The sequence below is a fragment of the Hipposideros armiger genome, unplaced genomic scaffold (assembly GCF_001890085.2).
Source record: "Hipposideros armiger isolate ML-2016 unplaced genomic scaffold, ASM189008v1 scaffold_297, whole genome shotgun sequence".
Classification (NCBI taxonomy): Eukaryota; Metazoa; Chordata; class Mammalia; order Chiroptera; family Hipposideridae; genus Hipposideros; species Hipposideros armiger.
Window position 1 is genome coordinate 53,420 of NW_017731647.1, and position 23,123 is coordinate 76,542.

Sequence of the window (23,123 nt, forward strand, 5' to 3'; positions counted from 1 at the left end):
AATAAAGCTGACAACAGGTGTATGAGCAGCTAGCTACCTGACTAAAATTTCAAGAAATTATTATCGTAGTAGGAAACCTGCAACCCCTTCTCCTGTTTTCAATTTCATATGTGTAGTTCATAACATTCCATCATTTAACAACAACAAAAAGTATCTTCTGCCTCAGAAAGGCAGCTGCATCCAGTTGAGTTCTAAGAATGCATAACTTTAAAGGAAATATTTAACCTGATTGAATGCCTAGCATGCCGTCTGTTCAACAAAAGACTGAAGTCATTGGTGGATCTGAGTTAGTGACTGTCATTAAATTCATTAGTCTCGGTTTTTACTGCTTGGAAACGTCATACACAGAGCCTCTCACATTATTGTACCCAGTAATTTTTTGTTGAATTAAATCATCATGTGATCTCTCTTTTTCTTTGTCTACATTAGATTAGTGATACTATAAGAATTTGTCAGGCCGGCGGAGTGGCTCAGTTGGTTAAGAGCTCGCTCAAGAGGACGAGCGCTGAGCAACAGGGTTGCTAGTTGGATTCCCACATGGGCCCGAGCTGAGCTGAGCTGAGCTGCCAACAGGTGGCAGGATGCCCAGCTTAAAAAAAAAAAAAGAAAGAAAGAATTTGTCACAGATTATAGGGATTTTCATCTCTATTTTCTTTCTGTCTAGTATTTCTTTCTTTCTTTTTTTTTTTTTACTAAATGTAAGCTCCATGAGGGTACTTAAACTTGTTTAGTACTGTATCCCAAATATCCAGAACCTAGAAAGTTCTTCAGAATGATTTGTCATGTGAGAGAATAAGCTCAGGACCTCTAAGTCGAACTTGAAAGTATTCAAGGTTCAAAATAGATGCCATTTATTAATTCATATTTTTGAGATGAAAGGTTTAACAATAGTAATAGAGTTTCATAACTTTTACTGTTGTTAGTTCCCACTCAGTGACATTATCTACATTCACCCTGTACTAAAAGGAACAGTTTGTCCTTCAGACAGAAAATCATTGCTTTGTGCTTGTTTCAATATGTGTAATAAAGGATACCAAATAACTGGGATACGTACCTTTGCTCACTATGTATTTGTGTTGGTCAGAAAAAATAGCAAAGACGATGTTTTAGTTTTCAACTGACATTTTACCTTGGTATCCTCTCCTTTCAGATTGGGATGTGGCCATGTGCATTCACTGATAAGTTAGTAATGGCAGCTTTGGAAGCGTCAGAGAAAATAGTATTTTTTAAAAAGAGGACAGTATTGCTTCTTGTTCTTCATCTACCTAGATATATACAAAAAACACTGTTTCCCCGACTTTTCAGCTAAGGCTCTCTACGGGCATCTGTCTAAATTCCACGTCTTCTCTCTGTCTTTCAGAATGTATTTACTTATCCCCCATTTCTCCAGGGTTTCTGGTTTTGTTTTTGGCTTTCACAAAATCATCATTTTCCCTCTCTGTTTGCTTTCCAAATTGAAAACTCTTGAGTTCTTTTCCCTTTAAAAGCTGCCTTTCGGTGTCCTGTCCTTTCTTTCCAGGCAGTGTCCTCCATCAGTGGGACAAACGACTAACTTCTGCATATCAGACCTAGACATCATTAAAGAAAAAGGACGCTGAAGCAGTCTTAGCGGCTTAGAAGAGAGCCAGTTTTCCTGTCCCTTAGGATAGGAAAGGGTTCTTGGTGATCCCATCCTTGTCCTTGGTGACATGTCAAGTTTCCTAGTGGCGTTGCTACCCTTTAGAATAAAAAGGAAGAGCTCATATATCTCCTAACAGAAATATCTCCTGCTCTTCTGATTCATGCATTTTCTAATCCCCTTCAGTACCTTGTTATGAAGATAAGGGCAGTCTTGGGTTGGGATTAGTTGGAATTAATAGTAGCAATGGCCAGCGTTAGCTCGAGCTCACCATATATTTAGTGCCTTCCTGTAGTGATAGACGTTGCCAGTTCACATTTAAAATTATCATCACCCCACAATGCATTTAGGCTACGAGTATAAGCTATCTTTTACTTTTCAGTCTTAGCTTCTTTACCCCTCTTTTCATTCTGTTCTCTAAAGAAAACTATCCTTCTCTAATTTGAGTCCCAATTTACCTGTGTGACTGCTGGTTGAAATTGAGTAGCTAGCTAGCCACCTTCTGCTACAGAAGGCTGCAGTGGCACTAGGAATTATTGTCACCTTTCCAGCTTCCGACTGGTGACATGGGACTTGGTCTCTTAATATGTCATCGTAGATATTGTTCTACCTTTGTCATTAGGGTGTGTAATTAGGGCGTCTTGCTCCGGCTTGCCTACCCCGACATCTTGCTGTCAAACAAGACTGGCTCCCTGTTTTCATTCTGCCCTGTCTCTGCATACTCCCCACACCCGCCTCTACCCCCACAAACTTCTTTTTCCTGTTTATTTAATAAACTTCTAAATATGAAGTTTCTACTTCTCAGCCAGTCTAAGAACCCTCTTCCTTACATTTCAGTAGCTTGTTTCTTGCTGTGTTTCCTTGTCATGTCAGCCTGTGTTGGTAATTTAAGCACTTTGCTTGGAACAACTTTTTAGTTAAGACCCACCCCACAATCATCCACCTCCTTCCATAGAATCCCAATTAGAGGAAGAAGATATCCTTTCACATCTTATTTAGCGAGCTCTTTTTTAATCATTTAACCTTGAAGTTAGTTTCTGTACTGTTTTTTGTGGTGTTTTTTTTGGTGGGGGGGGGTTTAGCTAAGCCATCCTGCCACCTGTTGGCAGCTCAGCTCGGGCCGGGCATCGAACCGCTGTTGCTCAGAGCTCGCACTCTTGAGCGAGCCTTTAACCAACTTAGCCACTCGGCCGACCCGTTTCTGTACTGTTAATACATTGAAAGTGAAAGAGCCCGAGCACATCTCTAAAAAAGGACTTTTTTTCAAGTTCATGGTTACTTAAAGAAGCACACACGGTCTGCAGGCTCTCTATGTAATAGTTCAGAGGCTGTTCTCGGGCTCTGTACTCCCTCAGCCTTGTGGAGTTTCCTGTGATTCATGAAATAGCTGATGTCCCATTTATCTGCCAGAACCCGCCCACTTCCCGGGCTGGCCTTTTCCTTCCTGTTCCCTAGGAGTGAGGCCTGAGGCTTAGAAAGTTCTGATCAAACAAACTGCCCTTGCTGTTCCTCTAAACAGTAATGATATTGTTTAGGAAACATTTAGTAAGCAGAGGCAACTTGTTTATTTCTGCTGTTAGGCCGTAAACTTGTCTGGCAAATTTTAAGCTCCTTGAGAGCAGGGGACTTCGTCAAATCTGTGTCCCCCCATCATCGCCCACATGTAAACCCCAGCAAATTAAGTGTTTATTAATAAAAGCATTCAAAGCATGTGTCCCTGTGAATCATCCATAGTCCAGAAAAATTTCCCAGACTTCTCCAGTGCTAGCTTTGGCTGTGTAACTCTGATAACACAGAAATTTTTTTTTTTTTTTTACATTTTGTATATTTGGTATTACACTAAACTTCTCCTGGTTTGTAGACTTTTATAACATTTGTTAGTTAAAATAAAACAAAAATATTGATTCCTTCTCACTTTCAGAATGTACTTATTATATTGGGTTGTCGGAAAAGTCATGACGCATGTTTGCGACATGGCACTAGTTCATTTTTGGAAGTGCTAGAGTCATCTGCATCTATGTTATTGCTATGCCATTTGACAGCTGACAGTTCTAGCTTCATTCTAAAAAAAATTGAGCGATTTGGTTGAGTTTTGGAGATTTTACAACAAATTGAAGATGGAAGACCAAACTGTGCATTTTTGCCATATTTTACTGTTTTACTTCCATAAAGGGAAGAACGCGCATCAAGCTTGTGAAAAGTTGCATAAAGTTTACGGTGACAATGTTCTATAAGAACGTCAGTGCCAATGATGGTTCACGAAATTCCTTGCTTGTGATTTTGATCTCAACAAAGCTCCTCGGTCAGGGAGGCCCACCGAGGTTGATGACAAAATAAAGGCATTGATCGAGTCAAACCCACATTACATGACATGAGAGATTGCAGAAACATTGAACATCCATCATACAAGCATTCATAACGACCTGAATAAGCTGGAATACATGAGCAAGCTCATATTTGGGTTCCGCATGAACTCAAAGAAGTTCATTTGACAGCGTGTATAAACATCTGCAATATGCTGAAACGTGAGGAAAACGATCTTTTTTTGAAGCGACTGATAACTGGTGATGAGAAGTGGACTGTTTACAACAATGTGGTGCACAAATGGTCTTGGTCCCGACGTGATGATTCGCCTCAAACGACATCGAAAGCAGACATTCATCAGAGGAAGGTTTTGCTCTCAGTGTGGTGGGATTTAAAGGTGTCGTGTTTTTCGAGCTCCTACAAACAATCAATTTGAATGTGTACTGCCCACAGTTGGACAGTTTGAACAAATCTATTATTCAGAAACGTCCAGAGCTTGTTAATTGTAAAGGAGTTGTGTTCCATCGCGACAATGCCAGACCACACATAAGTTTGATCACCCGTCAAAAATGATTGGAGCTTGGATGGGATGTTGCCACACGCACCATACTTGCCTGACCTTGCACTGTCAGACTTCCACTTGTCTCGCTCTCTTCAAAACTCCTTGCATGGTATAACGTTCAATTCAGATGAGGCTGTAAATCAGCATCTTGTTCAGTTTTTTGCAAATAAAGACAGATCCTCCTATGAACGAGGAATTATGAAGCTCACTGAAAGATGGCAAATGGTTATCGAACAAAACAGGGAATATATCATTGATTGATCTTTGTTCTTTATATAAATAAATGACCTTTGAAAAACATAGACAAAATGCATCATGACTTTTCCAACAACCCAATAGCTTAAATGTTTTAAAACCATGGATTCAGGAGTCAGACTTGTTGGATTCTTTATTCTAGTGTTGTCCAAGCTTATTTGAAAGGGACTTATTTTACTATAAAGTCTATAGTAAAAAATAACTTTATTTTGTTATCCAAGGAACACACCAACACACAGCTGTAGTCTTAGGCCGAAAGAAAAGTTGCTCAAAACAGTACTCGCCTTACAAATTCAAAGCTCTATGATGTTTTCTATTCTTTTCTGTTCATTTTTAAGCTATTGGGTTGTTGGAAAAGTCATGACACATTTTTACAACGAAAAACAGAAAAAATACATCATGAATTTTCCGACAGCCCAATATTTATTGAGACCTACTAAATTGAAATTCATTCCTACAAAGTCCTGGGGAATATCTATGTATCATTCATTCAGCTAACACATTCAGTACATACTATTGTATATACCACTTACTGTCCTCCTTTACTGTGCTTTTGTGACCTTGGGAAAGCCACACGTTAATGTTCAGTTTCTCCTGTAAAATGGAGATGCAGCCATGTCTACCTCACCAACAAGGAATGTGCGTTAGATGAGATAAGATATGTAAAGCCCCAAGCACATAGCTCGGCAGGTAAGAAGCACCAGTGTTAGGGCCTCCTTGTCGTTTCTGCTGCTGTTATTATTGTTAAAATTATTTTGGTTTCAACTTCCCGTGTTTCTGAAACACTATATACAAAACATATATTACATATAACTTAATGTTCTTTTTATTTCATTATATATTTTTATTTTTATTTTTTTTTAAGATTTTGGGGAATTGGGGGAGGGGAACAGTGCTGGGGAATCGCGGGGGAGGGGAACAGATAAGTTGCTGTCCTTTTGTTCTTCAGTCTAGTTGTGGAGGATGTCGTTTCACTGGCCCATGTTGGTATTATCATTGCGCTCTTCCTGGGTGAGCAGTCGCTCGCCGGCCAATGGACAGCCACTCATGGCAGCTCACACCGGCTGCCGGCTGCTCACGCTGACTGCCAGCCACACATGATAGCTTATGGCAGCCCACTGCAGCAGGGGCTGCAGCCTATGCTGTCACCGGCGACTCACGGCAGCCCAGCTCCAAGTTGAACTGTTGTTCACTATCTTAGCTGTAGAGGGCGCAGTATCACTGGCCCTCATATGGGATCCAAACCCAGGCCCTGCTGCTCAGATCTGGCGTCCCAAGCCAGCTCTTAACCAATGCGCCACTCAGCCGGCCCTCATTATATATTTTTAAACTAGAGATATAATTTAGATATAGTGAAATGTGTAGATCTTAAGTGGTCAGTTCAATACGTTTTGACAAATGCACACAACCATTTAACCTATACCTCTATCAAGAAGTAAACACTCTCATCACACCAAAAAGTTATTTTTTGCCCCTTCTTGGTCCATTGTCTCCCTACACCCAGAGGCAACTACTGTTCTGATGTTTTTCACCATAGATTAGTTAGAACACAATTACACAGAATGTAATCTTTTATGTCTGGCTTTTTTTTCCCAGTATAATGATTTTCAGGTTCATCAGTATCATTGTATATATCAGTGACTCATTCCTTTTCATTGCTGACTAGTATTCCATTGTATGGATGCATCACATTTTATTTATCTGTTCTCTTGTTGATTGATATTTAATCGTTTCCAGTTGGAACTATTATGAATAAAGCTGCTATGGACAATTGTGTAAAAGTCTTTTTGTAGATATACAATAATATGTTTTCATTTCTTTTGGATAAATACTTAGAAGTGGGATTGCAAGTAGGCATTTTTCTATTTTAATGAGACACTTTCAGATTAATTTCCAAAGTCATTATACCATTTATACCCCCACCAGCAATATGTGAGTGTTCTAGTTGATTCATATCATTTCCAACATTTGATATTGTCATTCTTTAATTTTAACCTTTCTAGTGTCTGGATAGTGGTATCTCATTATTGTTTTAATTTGCATCTCCCTGATCATGTGCTTTTTGTCCATTCATATTTTATCTTTAGGTCTGTGATCCATTCCTGTTTTTTGTATATGGTACAAGACAGGTGTTGACTCTCACATTTTGAGAGGTTGGGGTCTAATGCATCATGAAAAATTATACTTTAAAATCCTTAATTTACATTCAGAGCATTTATTTATTTATTTATTTTTTTAGCTGAGCCATCCTGCTACCTATTGGCAGCTTAGCGGCAGCTCAGCTCGGGCCGGGCATCGAACTGCTGTTGCTCAGAGCTCAAACTCTTGAGCGAGCTCTTAACCAACTGAGCCACTCGGCCGGCCCCAGAGCATTAATTTGTTCAAGTTTTGTTGAATCTCTTTACACATTTTCTTCCCCACGTCAAAGTTATTTATGTAGGTCCAGTCCAGAATGTATGTGTAACTTGTTTCAACCTCATACATAGACAGGAAAACTCCAACGCATTTATTTCAGTTTTACCAGAAGTTTTCACAGGACTCTTAGGAATCTGACTGCGGAAGCAGCTCATTTTGCTGTTTACCCATATTCTTCTTCTATCAACAAGCAGCCAACTAGCTAGAAGTACCATACTTGTAGCTATTTGTACTAAACTTACCATTTTTAGTCTTCAAAAGAATTTAGTACACTTTAATGAAATAATAATAAATGATCATCTGTCCTTATGTAAATAATTGCTTTTATAAATATTTGTGGTTCCAAAAGGAATCTTTGAAGCTCATTCTACTTCAAAGTCAGTTTCTAAAATGTATAAATTGATATTATCTTAAGTGATTATGCGAAGTAAAATGTTTTACTAAGAGCAAAATAAAATACTGACCTCACAAAAATGATGAGAGTAAGGAGGGCTGAGACATCAGGAAAAAGACTGGAAAGTGAACATCTGTTAAGTGTCTTGAGCTTAAGGCAAAATACAGGATTAGGAAAAAGAAAGATGTACAAGAAGTGCTTCTTCCTTTGAGTGTCTTACAATTTAAGCAGGAAGAAAAGAAAGATAAATGGGAAATGTTTAATCATAATGCAAGAGATAAATACTAATTGACCACCTTACATAGAATGTCAGATAGTAGTAGTTCAGGAATTGCTAAATTAATAGAGACTGTTATTAGTTATCCAGATGCCCAGTATTTTTAATGATGTATTTGGAGTTATCTAGGGATTGGTGAATTTCAGTTTGCTTTTAATCAAGATTTCCTGGCACAATCCAATTTTATAGAATCTTAATTAAATCTGCAGGGAGGGGTTTGGTCATTGGTTCTAAAATAAAGGAAAACCTATATTCTAAACTTGGTTGTTAAACTAATGCATATTTATAGTACTTACTATGTGCCGGGTACCATAGGAAGCATTTTACATTACTCATTGAATTCTTACAACAAACCTATAGGTAGATTGTTACGCTCATTTTACAGTTGACGGGAATCTGAGGCATGGAGAAGTTAGCGGGATTGCTGCAGGTGACACAGATAGAAAGTAGTAGAGCCAAGATACAATCCCAATCCTGTTAGGTTCTAGAGCCAAAACTTATTAAAGAAAATCAACATATAGAGAAGGCTAGATTTGAGAATATAGCATTTATGGTTAAGTGGAAGGAGCACTGGGTTATCAGATAATATATTAGAACTATTTTTAAATAATGAAAATTTTTGCTCTTTACTCCCATGTTAAATTTTGTACCATTTTCCAAAAATTGAAGTTTAATTTAAATGAGGCTAAATCCTCGTTTCTCAATATTGTCAAACAGTAAAATCTAGTTTTCTTTCAGCAATTGAAAAGCAATTTCCAGAACAAAGGGTGCCCTTGTAATGTTGTTATCATCTTCATCCAGAATGGTTGTTTTATTTCCAGTGTCTCTGAGCTATTTATAATTTATCAAGGATTCCAGAATGTAAATTATTTGAACATTAATAGATTCAATTTTAACATGCTTTTGGTAGCATTAATAAAAACCGTATTGGAATCATGTTCTTTTGTCTTCCTGATTTCTAGCATACAGGTATTCAGATATTTTTAAAGGCACCAAGTTTTTATTGCTGATTCTATTTTTTTTTTTTTTTAAGATTTTATTGGGGAATCGGGGGATGGGAACAGCACTGGGGAATCTGGGGAAGGGGAACAGACAAGTTGCTGTCGTTTTGTTCTTCAGTCTAGTTGTGGAGGACATCGCTTCACTGGCCCATGTTGGTATTATCATTGCGCTCTTCCCGGGTGAGGCAGATCGATCACCAGCCTCTGGACGGCCGCTCACGCTGGCTGCCGGCCACACACAGTAGCTTATGGCAGCCCACTGCAGCAGGGGCTGCAGCCTATGCCGTCGCTGGCGACTCACAGCAGCCCAGCTCCAGGTTGAGCTATTGTTCACCATCTTAGCTGTAGAGGGCGCAGCTTCACTGGCCCTCATGTGGGATCCGAACCAGGGCCCTGCTGCTGAGAGCTGGCGTCTCAAGCCAGCTCTTAACCAATGCACCACTCAGCCAGCCCTATTGCTGATTCTTTTAAAAGGACCACTTCAGAATTAACAGTAAGTGGGCAAAGATACATTCTAATCCAGTTATGGTACCGACCTGAGTCTTGAAAATAAAACCTCATACTTAAATATAAACCTCCAATTAAATGGGCCTTAATTCTTTACCTTTAGATGTGGAACCACTTTTCACATTGGTGGTTATCATCTGGAGAATAGAGAATGATTTCCTATTTTAAGATTGGAATATATGTACATATGTGCATATATGTATATACACTATAAAAGTATACTATATATACAGAAGGTACCAAAAAATATATTTACACATTTTAAGAAAGGAAAAAACTGTATTAAAATTGTATTACTCAATATAGACTGATAAAAAAAGATGAATACAAGTCACATTTGACTTATGCAATTACAAAAGGTGCTCAAAGTGGTTCTCATCAGTGTAATTTTAATAGTTTTTTCCTTTCTTAAAATGTGTATACATTTTTTGGCACCCTCTGTATTATACTTTTATTTATATATTTTATTATACTATTATGTATATTATATGCTATGTTGTATATAGAATAGTCTAAATAATATTGAGAACGAGAGAGGTCAGGTGACTGCTTCGTATTTCTTTTTGAAGATTGTCATAGCAAAGCTGAAATTTTAGAGAATAAACATGGCAGACTCCAAGGATATTATGTGATTTTATTTTAAGCTTTCAATAGTGATGTTTCATTCAGCCTGTGACTGTAAAAATAAATGAGTAATAGGTGACTAGTGTGTTTTGTCTCGTGTAGTAATAACGCTATATAATTGAATCTGTCAGAGCAGCCGATTATTTTCGTTATCTAAAATTAAAGATCATTCAGTTTTCTGACAATATAGAAATTTCTATTGTTAAAATATGTTGTCATTGAAGTGAAAATAATGAAATTACAAGAAATTGTTTGGTTTTAGCTGTATTACTGAATTCCTTCCCCAAAAAGTCAAACCCAGATCATTTAAAATTTCTTATGAAGTAGCTGAAATATCAGTAAAATATTAAAACAGCCTTGACAGTTTTAGTATCGGTGCTTGGTCTCTAAATTTTCAGCCGAGATGTTACTAGTGGTAGCCTATCTAGGTCAGTCATCTGGTGGAAGCCAGCCTCCAAGATGCCCCCAGTGATCCCACCTCCTGCTAATCACGCCTTTATGTAGTCCCCGCCCACATTTACCAGGGTTGGTCTGTGTGACCAATAGGATATATCAGAAGTGATGGTATGTCACTTCCAAGATTAAGTTATAAAAGATACTGGGGCTTCCATCTTGGTTGATGAGTCTGTCTCTATCTCTGTCTCTGTCTCTGTCTCATGCGTTACTTGCTCTGTGAGAAGCCAGCACATGCAAGGAACCAAGGCCTGTGCCAGCAGCCATGCGAGGAAGCTGGAAACAGATCCACCAGCCCTCGTTGAACCTTAAGCTGACTGCGGCCCTAGCCAACCGCTCGATGGCAACCTCGTGAGACATTGAGCCAGAAAACACCCAGCTCAGCCCTTCCCAGATTCCTGGCCCTCAGAAACTAGGAGATGAAAAAGTGTTTACTGTTTAAGCTGCTAAATTTGGGAGTAATTTGTTATGCAGGAATAGATAACCACAAAAAGTCTTCATTCTTCAAATCCTAACACCTTTTTTTGGTTGTCTTGTCATTATTGGTGCTGTTAAACCTCTCATCCATATAAGTCACCTTACTGAGGCGTTAAGTTGGTTGAAAAATGCCTTATCCTGTCTCCCATCTTCCAGTCCAGTGTTTGCTATAATATAATACATACAGACCTTGAATTCACTTTTCCCATGTTTGGGCCTCATGTTAGAATGTATTTAAAAGAATTATTTTGTGACAAGGAGGTTTTTTTAGATTATTCCACAGATTCTTTTCATTTATGTGCAAGGCAACCAATTTTGTATAACTTGTAATTACTATGCAAGTGATTATGGCGTTACTGTGAAATACTTCAAGAGCAAACAGACAGTGTAACAACTGTTCTCAGAGAATTCTGAGACCTCACCAAACAAGCTCCTCATCCATTACTCATAACTCAGCGATGCTTATTAATTATACACGATAATAACAGTGTGGGTTTTTAAGTCATATTTTTAAGGATTAGTTAACTATATACTCAAACCTGAGAGGCAGTTTCTCAGCAGATCTGATGTCAAGGTCATGAGTGGTACTCCCAGCTCCAGTTCCTCCCATCCCACTTTCTCCATGGTGTTCTAAAAAGGAAAAGGGCATAAAAATATTCAGGTTTGGGAAGGGTTGCCACACTAAACCAAGTTCAGTACCAATAATCATTCCTTTACCATCACAAATCATGCAGAAACGGTAATTATGAATAAAAAGTGTGACAATTTAAAAAGTGGAATTTCGCCCTTTCTGTAAGCAGCCTGAAAGTGACCTCTGAAAATGGTTCGCTATTCGCTTCACCCAGAGAACCCCACTAAATCATGTAAATCAAGAGGTTCAAATCTTCATGTTTCTTTTGAGAACACTCGTGAAACTGCCCAGGCCATCACAGGTATGCATATCTGAAAAGCCACCAAGTATCTAAAGGATGTCACATTACAGAAGCAGTGTGTGCCATTCCATCGTCACAATGGTGGAGTTGGGAGGTGTGCTCAGGCCAAACAGTGGAGTTGGATGCAGGGTCGGTGGCCCAAAAAAAGTGCAGCATTTTTGCTGCACAGGCTTAAAAATGCAGAGAGTAATGCTGCACTTAAGGGTTTAGATGTAGACTCTGGTCATTGAGCACGGCCTGGTGAACAAAGCTCCCAAGATGCAATGCAGAACTTGTAGAGCTCATGGGTGGATTAACCCACAGGTGAGTTCTCCCTGCCACGTTGAGGTGATGCTGACAGAGAAAGAGCTGATTGCTCCTAAACCAGAAGAGAAGGCTGCACAGAAGAAAAAGATCTCCCAGAAGAAACTGAAGAAACATAAACTTATGGCCCTGGAGTAAATTCAACATCAAATAAGTGCTAATAAAAGTAAAACAAAAGAAGTGGAATTTCAACTTAAAGGGGTTTTTTCTCTTACTTCCTTTAAGCATTTTTCCTAAACATGGATTTGCCTTAGGATATTAATGGCTATAAATAGATACTGTTATTGAATCCTGGGTTATCAATCTCATGTTTTTATACCTGAACTTAAAGAAATGGACGTTTTTGGTGAAAGGAAAACATCGAAGAGTCCCGTGTTGACACTGTTGCTTTTTAAAAATGTAACTAAAAACTAGCTTTTTAGAAAACTCTCATCATGATTTTTTAAATATAATAAAATATAAATAGCCACTTCAGGAATTGGTCTTGTCTTTCTCCATTCTAAATGGATTAGAGCTTATTTTGAAATTTTACTGAGAATTTTCTTTTTAATTTGAAGCTAAAAAAAAAATAAGATTCTGTCTTGGACTCTGTCTTTCAAATACCTCTCTCTTTGATTTGTGAGTGCGTGCATGCACACACACAATAAGGTTAGGAAGATGGTTATCAGTAACTTAAAGGAACAAATGGATTTCATTCTTTCTATTTCCAGTATACAGTTATTATCCAAATACTTCAATAATGTCATCTTGCAGTCAAGACAAAAGTAAAACCCAGAGCTTGTAACTCTGCATCGAACATTTGCCAACAGATACCAACAAAAATTTGTGGCATAGGCTAAGTGATTCCTGGGTCTTGAACTTGGACAGTTGATTAAAGAAAGAGGCATCAAATTTTCAGCACTGAAACATACTTCTGTGTTAAAGAAACCCCACTTTTGCTTTATTTTCTTGAGGGATTTTTTTGTAAGCATAGCCATTGACTTGTGAATTTCCTTTTCTTTTCAAATGGGTTTCTATTTGTGAATGGCAGTTCTAAGAAAATATAGCTCCTAATTAAATAATTTTTCATTGATAAATGACAGTAGGTTTCATATAGTACTTTGCTGTGGTTTTTGAGAAAATTTCCTCAATGCTATATTAGCACTTTTTTTTTTTTTTGTAAAATGTCTCAGGAAGCTTTAATGCCTGTATAGTAAAGTAATTGTTAATGTCACTATTCACCTGCACGTAATATATGATGCTCATATGAAGTGTAGTACTTCCAGTCCTTCCCAGCAGAGAGAAGAGAAGAGGGAAACCTAAGAAAATCTTTCTGTTCCTGACCCTTATACCCAACTCAGCACCTAGGCCCAAAGCCCTAGACCAGACTCAAGCACCAGCCTGCATTCCCTGCTCACCTGTCATTCACAAAGCTCACCATCCCTGAAGGGAATAGATAGGAGGATGGAAGGTAGCTAAACCAAGACTAGAAGAGGAGGGGGTGGAATTTGGCAGCAGAGAGAAGAGATTTTGTCTGGGCTTCTTGTGAGCGCCTCTGCCGTCTTGTGATTCACCAACAATTGAGTGAAGTTCTGTAGGTAGAAATCACAGGTAGTCCTAGATCATAAGTGAAAATATTTTCCACATCCTTTACTTATCTACAGCCACGTGTCAGGTTCTGAATATGTAAACTCACACAATTATGCTTAGCATATTTTAGAAATGCAAATGCCATAACAGAAACAAAAGATCAGATATACCTGTTGGTAATATAAGCATCATAAGCAGAGGCAGTAAGTAGGATGGTTAGGGACACAGACTTTAGAGCCAGGCTGCTTAGGTTTAAATCCCAGTCTGACCACTTGCTAGATGAATAACCTGGAGCAAGTTATTGAGCTCTCTGTCATAGTTTTCTCAGCTGCAAAATGGAGATGATAGCACTACTTATAGGACTGTAAAATTTAAGTTAATGTCAATATAAATGCTTACGACAGTGTCTAAAACATAGCGCTGTGTACGTATTTTTTCTTGATAATATACTCTGCCCCTATTCTGATGTTTGTTTTTTTGGTTTTTGGTGGGGTTTTTTTTTAGCTGAGCCATCCTGCCACCTTTTGGCAGCTCAGCGGCAGCTCAGCTCAGGCCGGGCATCGAACCGCTCCTATTCTGATGTTTCTATCTTCAGATGGCCCCATCAGATTTGTGGTCAGCAGGCTACACTCGTACTAACCCCACCACCTTTAACATATAATTACTAGTAAATCCTCCTCCTCAGTAACTTTCCAAAGCAGAATGCTCATTTTTTTTTCTCTCTTTTCCAGGCCCAACACAGAGATACTTTCATTGAAGAACGCTATGGAAAATATAACATCAGTGATCCTTTGATGGCTCTACAGAGAGACTTTGAAACGCTGAAGGAGAAGAATGATGGCGAAAAGCAACCGGTCTGTACAAACCCGCTGTCCGTTCTCAAGGTGGTGATGAAGCAGTGCAAGAACATGCAGGAGCGCATGCTGTCCCAACTGGCTGCTGCCGAGAGCCGGCACCGGAAGGTAGGCGCCCCGCCTCCCCCAGGTGGCTGGGCTACACGTGCTCCCACGAAGACTTTGTAAATCATGCCTGATGCTGTCTTGTCAGCTGCCAGTTTTCACAGTAACTCAATCGGGAGGTCCCACAGGTGTTAAAAAGCCCCTCAGCTTACCCAGAAGCCAGGAGATAGAAAAGAAAACACAGGTTATTCCAAATGTGAGATTTAGGGAGTGTGCCAGACACATTCAAGACACCATTCCTTCTTGATATGACACTCCAAACGCTTGGTATGTTTTTTCAGCTCTCCATCATCCAAGCTTTGGCAACGGACTGGGGTTTGACCGAGTTTGTAACTGAACAGAGCATTCTCTGTTTGCTTACTTAAGTGATAAATAGATTAACAGGTATTTGGGGAATGAGAGAGCGAGAATTTACCTGGCTATAAACATCCAAGCCAATAAGATTATTTTCATTTATTCCTAGTTTTGAGTTCCATTGCATTTTACTTCTCATGAAACCATAAACAGTCCCTAGGGTTGTTTACCTGAAAGCTGTTCTACCCTGTTAGGTAAGCGTGTGTGTGTGTGTGTGTGTGTGTGTGTGTTTGTGTGTGTGTTTCCAGGTCCTGACCTGTGCAATTCTCTGCCTCATCTCACTGGAATTCTACTGCTTGTGCTTTTATTCCCAGTCTTGTCATTTACTGCTCAAACTGGCCTGTAAAAGATGCTTGGCTAGAATCTGTATTTTTTTTTAAAAACTATTGGTTAAGAGTCATACCAGTAAGGGGGGACATCAGCACATTTTGTAAGAAGCATTTTATTCTGAAACAATGGATTAGCAGCTGCAGTTTGGTGGACCTTGGTTCACGTTTATGGTTACCTGCCGTATGCTTACAACGCATCTAACAAATTGCTTCGGCTAGGTCTTGCTCATAACTTTTCTTTCCCTTCACAGAATCCAAATGAAAGGCCCAAGTGGAGGCTCTGAACCATGGACGGGCCTCAGATGTTCTATGACACTCCCACCCACAAAAACTGCAGAATGCCAAAAGTTTATGCATTTTGTAGAAAATAAAAATTTCCATATATCTTTCATTGCATTCTCAAAGTTGTCCAAGACCCAGAAAAGTTTAACCTCTGATCTAGAATGAAATAACCTGAAGACATTTATGCCCCCAATTTAAAAGATGCCACTGGGTTCGAGTTAGGTGCCTAAGTTTTGCAGAACTTTTACCTAATCCTCTAAGAAAATCCTCACAACACCCCTGTTGGATGGACAGCCCTTTTTCCACTTCACGCATGAAATAGTTGTGCTGCAGGCTGGCTGACTGGCATGCCCATGGGAGGAGTAGTGTGTGGACGATTTGTGGCTCTAGGTGATGGGGGAGAGAAGTTTAAAACAATTCAGATTTCTTTAATACTGTATTTCATTGTAAGAATCTTTGAGTGTTAAATATTTTAAACCAACTGCCTATCTGTCCTTAAGTTTTTTCCCAAAATAAAACACTGACTTTATTAGAAATTGAGCAGCACCTGATTAGGGTGCTTACAGTCCCAGTGTGCCTGAGAGGCCCAGCGTCTGCCTCTCTCGTTGGCACAGTTATTAATAATACCCCCTTGGACTCTCAGAAGTGCTGTGGTTTGAACAGTGAATTACATGGTTACTGTGCTTATTATGAAAAGCAGAGTCCCCTAGTCCACCTCTTCCCATTCCCGCTCCTCAGTATTCAGACAACCATTTTTTTTTTAAAGATTTTATTGGGGAATCAGTGAAGGGGAACAGACAAGTTGCTGTCCTTTTGTTCTTCAGTCTAGTTGTGGAGGATGTCGCTTTACTGGCCCATGTTGGTATTATCATTGTGTTCTTCCCCGGTGAGGCAGTCACTCGCAGGCCATTGGACGGCCGCTCACGGCGGCTCACGGCAGTTCACACCAGCTCACACCGGCTGCCGGCCGCCAGCCACTCAGGGTAGCTTACAGGCGCCCACTACAGCCTACACTGTCGCCTCATGGCAGCCCAGCTCCAGGTTGAGCTGTTGTTCACCATCTTAGCTGTAGAGGGCGCAGCATCACTGGCCCTAATGTGGGATCCGAACCGGGGCCATGCTGCTCAGAGCTGGCGTCCCAAGCCAGCTCTTAACCAACGCACCACTCGGCCGGCCCACAAACATTTTTTTTTATGAACCATTTATTTTGGTAGCTAGCTTCCATATTTCTAAATAATATGCTGCTCTCTCGCTTTATCAATTTTAGACACATATATGCCTTTTGTTATAGATGTGGGTTTTATTTTCACCCCACCTCTCTCTCCCTTCACCCCTACCGTTTTCCCCAAACGAACATAATCCCCTTTCCTCACCCCCGTTCTCCATCATGTCTGCTCTTCCCAAGTCCGGAGCCTGGCTCATTCTCTATCATAAACATCTGGCCTTTTGCCTGGGCAGTAGATGCCTGGCTGCTCACATTCTACGTATGGGAATAAAGTCAAGGAGACAAATATTGGATTGTCGGAAAAGTCATGACGTATTTTTTTCTGTTTTTCGTTGCAAAAATGTGTCGTGACTTTTCCAACAACCCAATAACTTCTGAAAAATAGACTTTGAGCGCGTCCCACGTCGCACCTCTCCTCTGATGTACACGCCACCCTCAGGCTCCGTATCTCTCTGGGGCCCTGAAGGGTGAAAGCTTCCTTCCCAGGCTAAAGTAGTTACCATTCCTCCAGCCTCATTTTTTCTTCAGAATGTTATTAAAATTCCTTGTCTGCTAGTCCCTCTCTTTGTCTTTGTGGGGTTTTGTTCTTTTCATTTTATTCCTACAATTTCGGAGGGCCCTCAGGAAGGAAAGGAAATGATCTACCACCGTTAGCCAAAAGCCCATTCTTTCTATTAAATTGAAATTTTAGATTTTTTTTTTAACCGTAAGGAAGTATAAAAATGTTCTTATTTTTGTGTTTGAAGAGGAGTTTCATGTCCTAGAAAATTTTCCCTGTCCATTCACAAAAACAGTTCATGAAGAGAAACAATGAGAAATGGCCATTGGGTGGCAGTACTGTGATCCGGTGGTCTGAGCCGCGGCCCGAGCAGAAGCTACTCAGCAATCCATTGCCATTTGGAATAGTGTGCAGTTAGAGGCAGGATTATGTGGCAAATGTCCGTTTTAATTTGTATTCCTTAAAACTGGGCTTAATGCCTGGCACCAGGATAAGTGGAATGGGTAGGCAGGTTAATTAAAGGGCCCTGTGAAAAAAATCTCCACTTAATATCCCAATATTTGAGGCTGTTTGCATGCAGGATGAAGTGAAGAGAGTATTCACCGCTTATCTAACTATATACAAAACGCATGTTAAGCGTTTTAAGCAAGGCACAATTTGGATATCACGGGTCTGAAGTGTTTAATTTCAGCCCCCTCTTTCGTGCCTCCAATGATTTGAGCATTGAGGGGAGCACCTCAGCTTCCAGCTTTCCATGGTCCTATCTTTCTTCATCACAAACACTTGTCCCCTGGTGCCACCAAACTGACCTCCTATGAATTCTCAGAAGCCTTCTCAGCCCCTGCAGCTAATTAGTTGCCCTCTTATTTACATGCCATGTGCACACCTCAATAAAGCACGTATCTTATTGTTTTTATCACATAACTTGCCTGTCTTTCACCCCACTAGACAATATACTTGATCGCCCCGGCTGGGATTTATTTATTTAATCTATGTCTGGAATTCTCTTAGGTGCTTAGATAGACACTTAGTACTTAATTGTATTATAAGTGTGATTCCTTGATGTTTGGAAATGATTTTTTTTTTTTGAATTCTTTAAAGGTGATCCTGGACCTTGAGGAAGAAAGGCAGAGGCATGCACAGGACACCGCAGAAGGAGATGATGTCACCTACATGCTGGAGAAGGAGAGAGAGCGGCTGACACAACAGGTAATTAAGGTGGAGGGGTTTCCCAGCAGCGTTTGCCTAATAGCGTTTCTCAGAAATTGTTCTGCAGGGTGTAAATTAGTGTCACTCAAGAAACAGCCTTTGTTGTCACATAAGTCTAGGAATTACTGGATTAAACAAAGTTAAACAGGTTTCTAACTTGAATTTCTTAGACCTTTTAGTAGGCAAAAGCACGTTGTAAGTCTTCAAGAACAAGATGGAGTATTATTCTGTGTTTTGCAAACCTGTGTTTTCATAAAATCTGGTTTTGACATAGATCATTCACTGTGGGACTATCGTTCCATAGAACACATTTTGGGGAACACTGACTTTGAGCAGTCAAACTTTTTTTAACTCCCAGTACGAAGTGCATTTTATATCACACAGGCCTGAAACAAAATTTTTATGAAATCATACATAACCCTTATTGTTCCCAATATTCATTGATGTTTCCTATTTTATTTTTTTTAAGGTTCTGGTCATGACTCACTACATCAGTTTCTTTATCCATTAGTGGGTCTCAAAGTTTGAAAAATACCGACTAAGAGTTCCTTCAACCCTTCCTTTAAATGGGGTTGGGAGGATGACGAAAACAGACTGCATTTGTTTTTTTTAAAACCAGAAAGAATTATTACTGAAGCTTACAGGTTTTGCTTTCAGCAGCATTAATCACAAAATCTGGTTTCTATGGCGTTCTGTTTGGCTTGGCTCTAATGCACCAAGCTCTCCACACACCTAAAACACAATGATGGTTCATCTTTCCACTCATAATCCTGAGACTGTATAAGAACTAGAAGTGCTCCCTAAATCATCAAAGAAAGGTTACATGATAACGTGTACATTTTTGGGTCAGGTATCCTAATACTTGATCGAAGCACACGGCTTCGTCGTCATCCTTTGTGCCAAGAACAGCTAGCCAGGGCGCCTGACTTATAGTAGGTTTTCAGTATATCTCTGTTGTTTTACTCTAATCAGGATATGCGGTGGCATTTGTTGTTGTCGTTGTTTTCTAGTTGGAATTTGAAAAGTCCCAAGTGAAAAAGTTTGAAAAAGAGCAGAAGAAGCTGTCCAGTCAGCTGGAAGAAGAGCGCTCCCGCCATAAGCAGCTGTCCTCCATGCTGGTCCTCGAGTGCAAGAAAGCCACCAGCAAGGCAGCCGAGGAGGGGCAGAAGGCCGGAGAGCTGAGCCTGAAACTGGAGAAGGAGAGGGGCCGGGCAAGCAAGCTGGAGGAAGAGCTGGCAGCTGAGAGGAAGCGAGGCTTACAGACCGAGGCCCAGGTGGAGAAGCAGTTGTCAGAGTTCGATATCGAAAGAGAACAACTGAGAGCCAAACTGAACCGAGAAGAGAACCGAACCAGAACTCTGAAAGAAGAGATGGAAAGTTTGAAGAAGATAGTGAAAGACCTGGAAGCTTCTCACCAGCACAGTAGCCCGAATGAGCAGCCGAAGAAACCGGTAACCGTGTCTAAAGGCACAGTGACCGAGCCTCCCATGCTAGTGTCTGTGTTCTGCCAAACCGAGAGCTTTCAGGCAGAAAGAACCCATGGGAGCAACGTAGCCAAGGCAACAAGCACTGGGCTGCCTGGTCCCACCACGCCTCCTTACTCTTATGCAAAAACCAATGGCCATTTTGACCCAGAGATACAAACTACCAAGGAGTTGGTTACAGGTAGCAATGCAGAAAACCAAGTGCCTCCGCGAGAGAAATCTGTGGCATTGGTCCAAGAGAAAGCAGTGGAGAATGGTGGGTCTCCTGTGGGACTCGAAAGTCCAGTCCCAATGCCTGGTCACCTCCCTTCCAGTGCGAGCTCACTGTCTCCCTGCAGCACTGCCTCCTCCTCCCTCTCGTCCTCTCCTTGCTCTTCACCAGTACTAACTAAGCGTTTATTAGGGTCATCAGCTAGCAGCCCCGGCTACCAGTCATCCTACCAAGTAGGGATCAACCAGCGGTTCCATGCAGCTCGGCACAAATTTCAGTCCCAAGCAGATCAGGAGCAACAAGCTAGCGGTCTGCAGAGCCCCCCATCCAGGGATCTGTCCCCCACCCTCATAGACAACTCCACCGCCAAGCAGCTGGCCCGAAACACAGTCACTCAGGTGCTCTCGAGATTCACCAGCCAGCAAGGGCCCATTAAGCCTGTCTCTCCCAACAGCTCCCCCTTTGGCACAGACTATCGAAACCTGGCCAACACTGCCACCCCAAGAGGTGACACCAGCCATTCACCTACTCCAGGGAAAGTGTCTAGTCCTCTGAGTCCCCTGTCTCCAGGGATCAAGTCTCCTACCATTCCCAGAGCTGAGAGAGGAAACCCCCCGCCCATCCCACCCAAAAAACCTGGCCTCACTCCTTCTCCATCCGCTCCTGCCCCACTGACCAAAACTCATTCCCACGCGTCCTCTTTGACCACCACAGAAGACCTCACAAGCAGCTGCTCTTCAAATGCTGTCGTCGCCAACGGCAAGGATGTGGAGATACCCCTGCCAACCAGCAGCTAGTCCCTAGGAGGGAGGCTCCGCATTTGACATTCCAGCATACTTGGCCCAAGAGCTCAGAGTCAAACCATTGAGTCAGATCATGTTATTTATTTTGATAGTAGCTGAAATCATCTGTATAATACATTTAGCATATTTCACCTTTTTGTATTTTTTTAATAGTAGAAACTGAGTAGTTTGAATTTTTATGACTCACCTCTTTGTACTATCAAGCTAGACAGACACCTCAAAGATGTCTCAAGCTGAGCAGTCACCATTATGTTGTGATGAAGAAAGCTAATTGGTTACTAGGTGGTGGCTTGCTGTCTACTTGAGGACTAGAATCACGCGACACTCGTTTTGAATTATGCAGAAGTGGTTCATGCAGATTTTTATTCCCGATCCAGACAAACATGTTTTTTAAAAGTGCCTGAAATAAGACTGCCACGTGAATGTGATCCTGCAGCAAACACATACACACAGCGGCTCATTTAGCTGCAGAAAAGGAGATCCTCTGAATTCTGAATGTTACAAACCAACACTGCTTTTAATCCTTTCTTACTGTTTTTAATACTACAAGCTCTGTTCAGAAACAAGGCTGCCTAAGTAGAGCGGGAATCCTAACGGTCGTGTGAACTTACCACAAAGCTGAACTTGGTAGAACCCGTGAGAAACCCTCCTGAGCATTAAGCAGCTGGGTGCTGATTTTCTTGTGCTTTGGAAAAATTAAGTCACTCCCGGTTTCCTGCATAAATTCTTGAATAGAACGAAATCACATCTCCATTCAGAAAATTGTCTTCAGGCATCTGTTGAGTAAGGAACTTTTGATTCTGATTATTAGTACTTGAATAGGAACTGGCTACTCATTCTGTATAATAAAAATTCTGCAATAGGATGAGATCTTTATTCTGTAATCAAAAAGCAATAACTTAAAATTCACTCTCTTTGTAATGTTATAAGTCAGAATTATATAGGTTTTACCAAATTGTTACACTTGTTCTCCAAGCTGCCAACACTTGGTGTCTGTATCTGTGGAACCAAATTACCTTTTGTCTAAATGGAAGTATACATATATCTGTATAGATACACACCCCTTTACGTGTTTAACATACGCCCACTTACACATAAATATTCATGTAATTATATCTTTGGAGTTTGCAATATAGCATAAAGGACTAGTAGGAATGCATGTTAAGATTACCTACCAAAGCAACTAGATGTGGCTGGGCCCGTCAATTAAAGGAGGAATCCTGTCCCCAAGGAGGTGGGGAAATTCCAGATGAAGTCAGGTCTCCATTGTCATAAAAAGACAGAGCCAACCAACCCCAGTGTCACAGAACTCAGCTGGTCATGTAAATGAGTGAAACAGGTCACTCAGTCGAGTGTGAGACATCTGGGAGTAGTGGGGACTAGCAACCTGAGTGCCCAAGCCCCATTTCAAAGGTCCCTCCCCCCACCACCCCGTTCAGCTCCAGCTGCTTGTTGCTCTGCAAGAATGCCAGACCTGGCTTACCAGCTCCTCAGATTTTTATGAAATCCAGATTTTCATGAGAAACATTCTCAGTTAAATATCAAGAACTGATTTTTTTTTTAATGTTAAACACTTCTGCAGCTAGATTTCGCTCACAAGCTATCAAGTTGCAACCTCTTCCATTCTAGAAACTCCTGTCATTTCCATCATAGCAAGTTTGTGGAGACTGAAGCCTCCAGACTTTCCAGCTTGCAGGCTAGTACAGCTGACAAAGTCCATAGAACATAACTGAAGCAGGGCCTGGTTGGTGCCCTGACAGCAGAGGCCTCTCGCTGTCCCTGGCCTCACCTGTCCTTGACCTACCTATAGCTTAACAATAGATCATCCCCCTGTGACTTGAGCCCAGAATGTCCCCTGTCCCACCCAGTTCCCTTTAGAAAATTACCCTGAAACTTATGACCAGTACCCTTAGGCTTATTGATCACAATCTTTATGGTCTAGCATTCTTTCCAGACTACTCCCATCCTTGTTCCTGGGTTGCTGATGCCACCATAGAATCACATGGTCAGAGGAAAAGCTCCGTGCAGACCCCTTGAGCCCTCAGGTAGCCTCTGGAGGATGCCCAGATTTTTCCTT

The 23,123-nt window shown here is 40.8% G+C and overlaps 1 protein-coding gene and 1 pseudogene across 1 annotated transcript in view; both read left to right on the plus strand.

Moving 5' to 3' along the window:
* Positions 1–22,897, plus strand: part of CTTNBP2NL (CTTNBP2 N-terminal like) — a 50,042-nt gene extending 27,145 nt beyond the window's left edge. The window contains exons 3-5 of the mRNA XM_019659169.1: positions 14,423–14,653; positions 18,441–18,548; positions 19,559–22,897. Coding sequence (XP_019514714.1) covers positions 14,423–14,653; positions 18,441–18,548; positions 19,559–21,040 — 1,821 coding nt within the window. The 3' untranslated portion in view covers positions 21,041–22,897. The remainder of the gene's footprint in view (positions 1–14,422; positions 14,654–18,440; positions 18,549–19,558) is intronic.
* LOC109391557 (60S ribosomal protein L17 pseudogene) lies at positions 11,708–12,270 on the plus strand (annotated as a pseudogene).
* Positions 22,898–23,123: the final 226 nt, after the last annotated feature.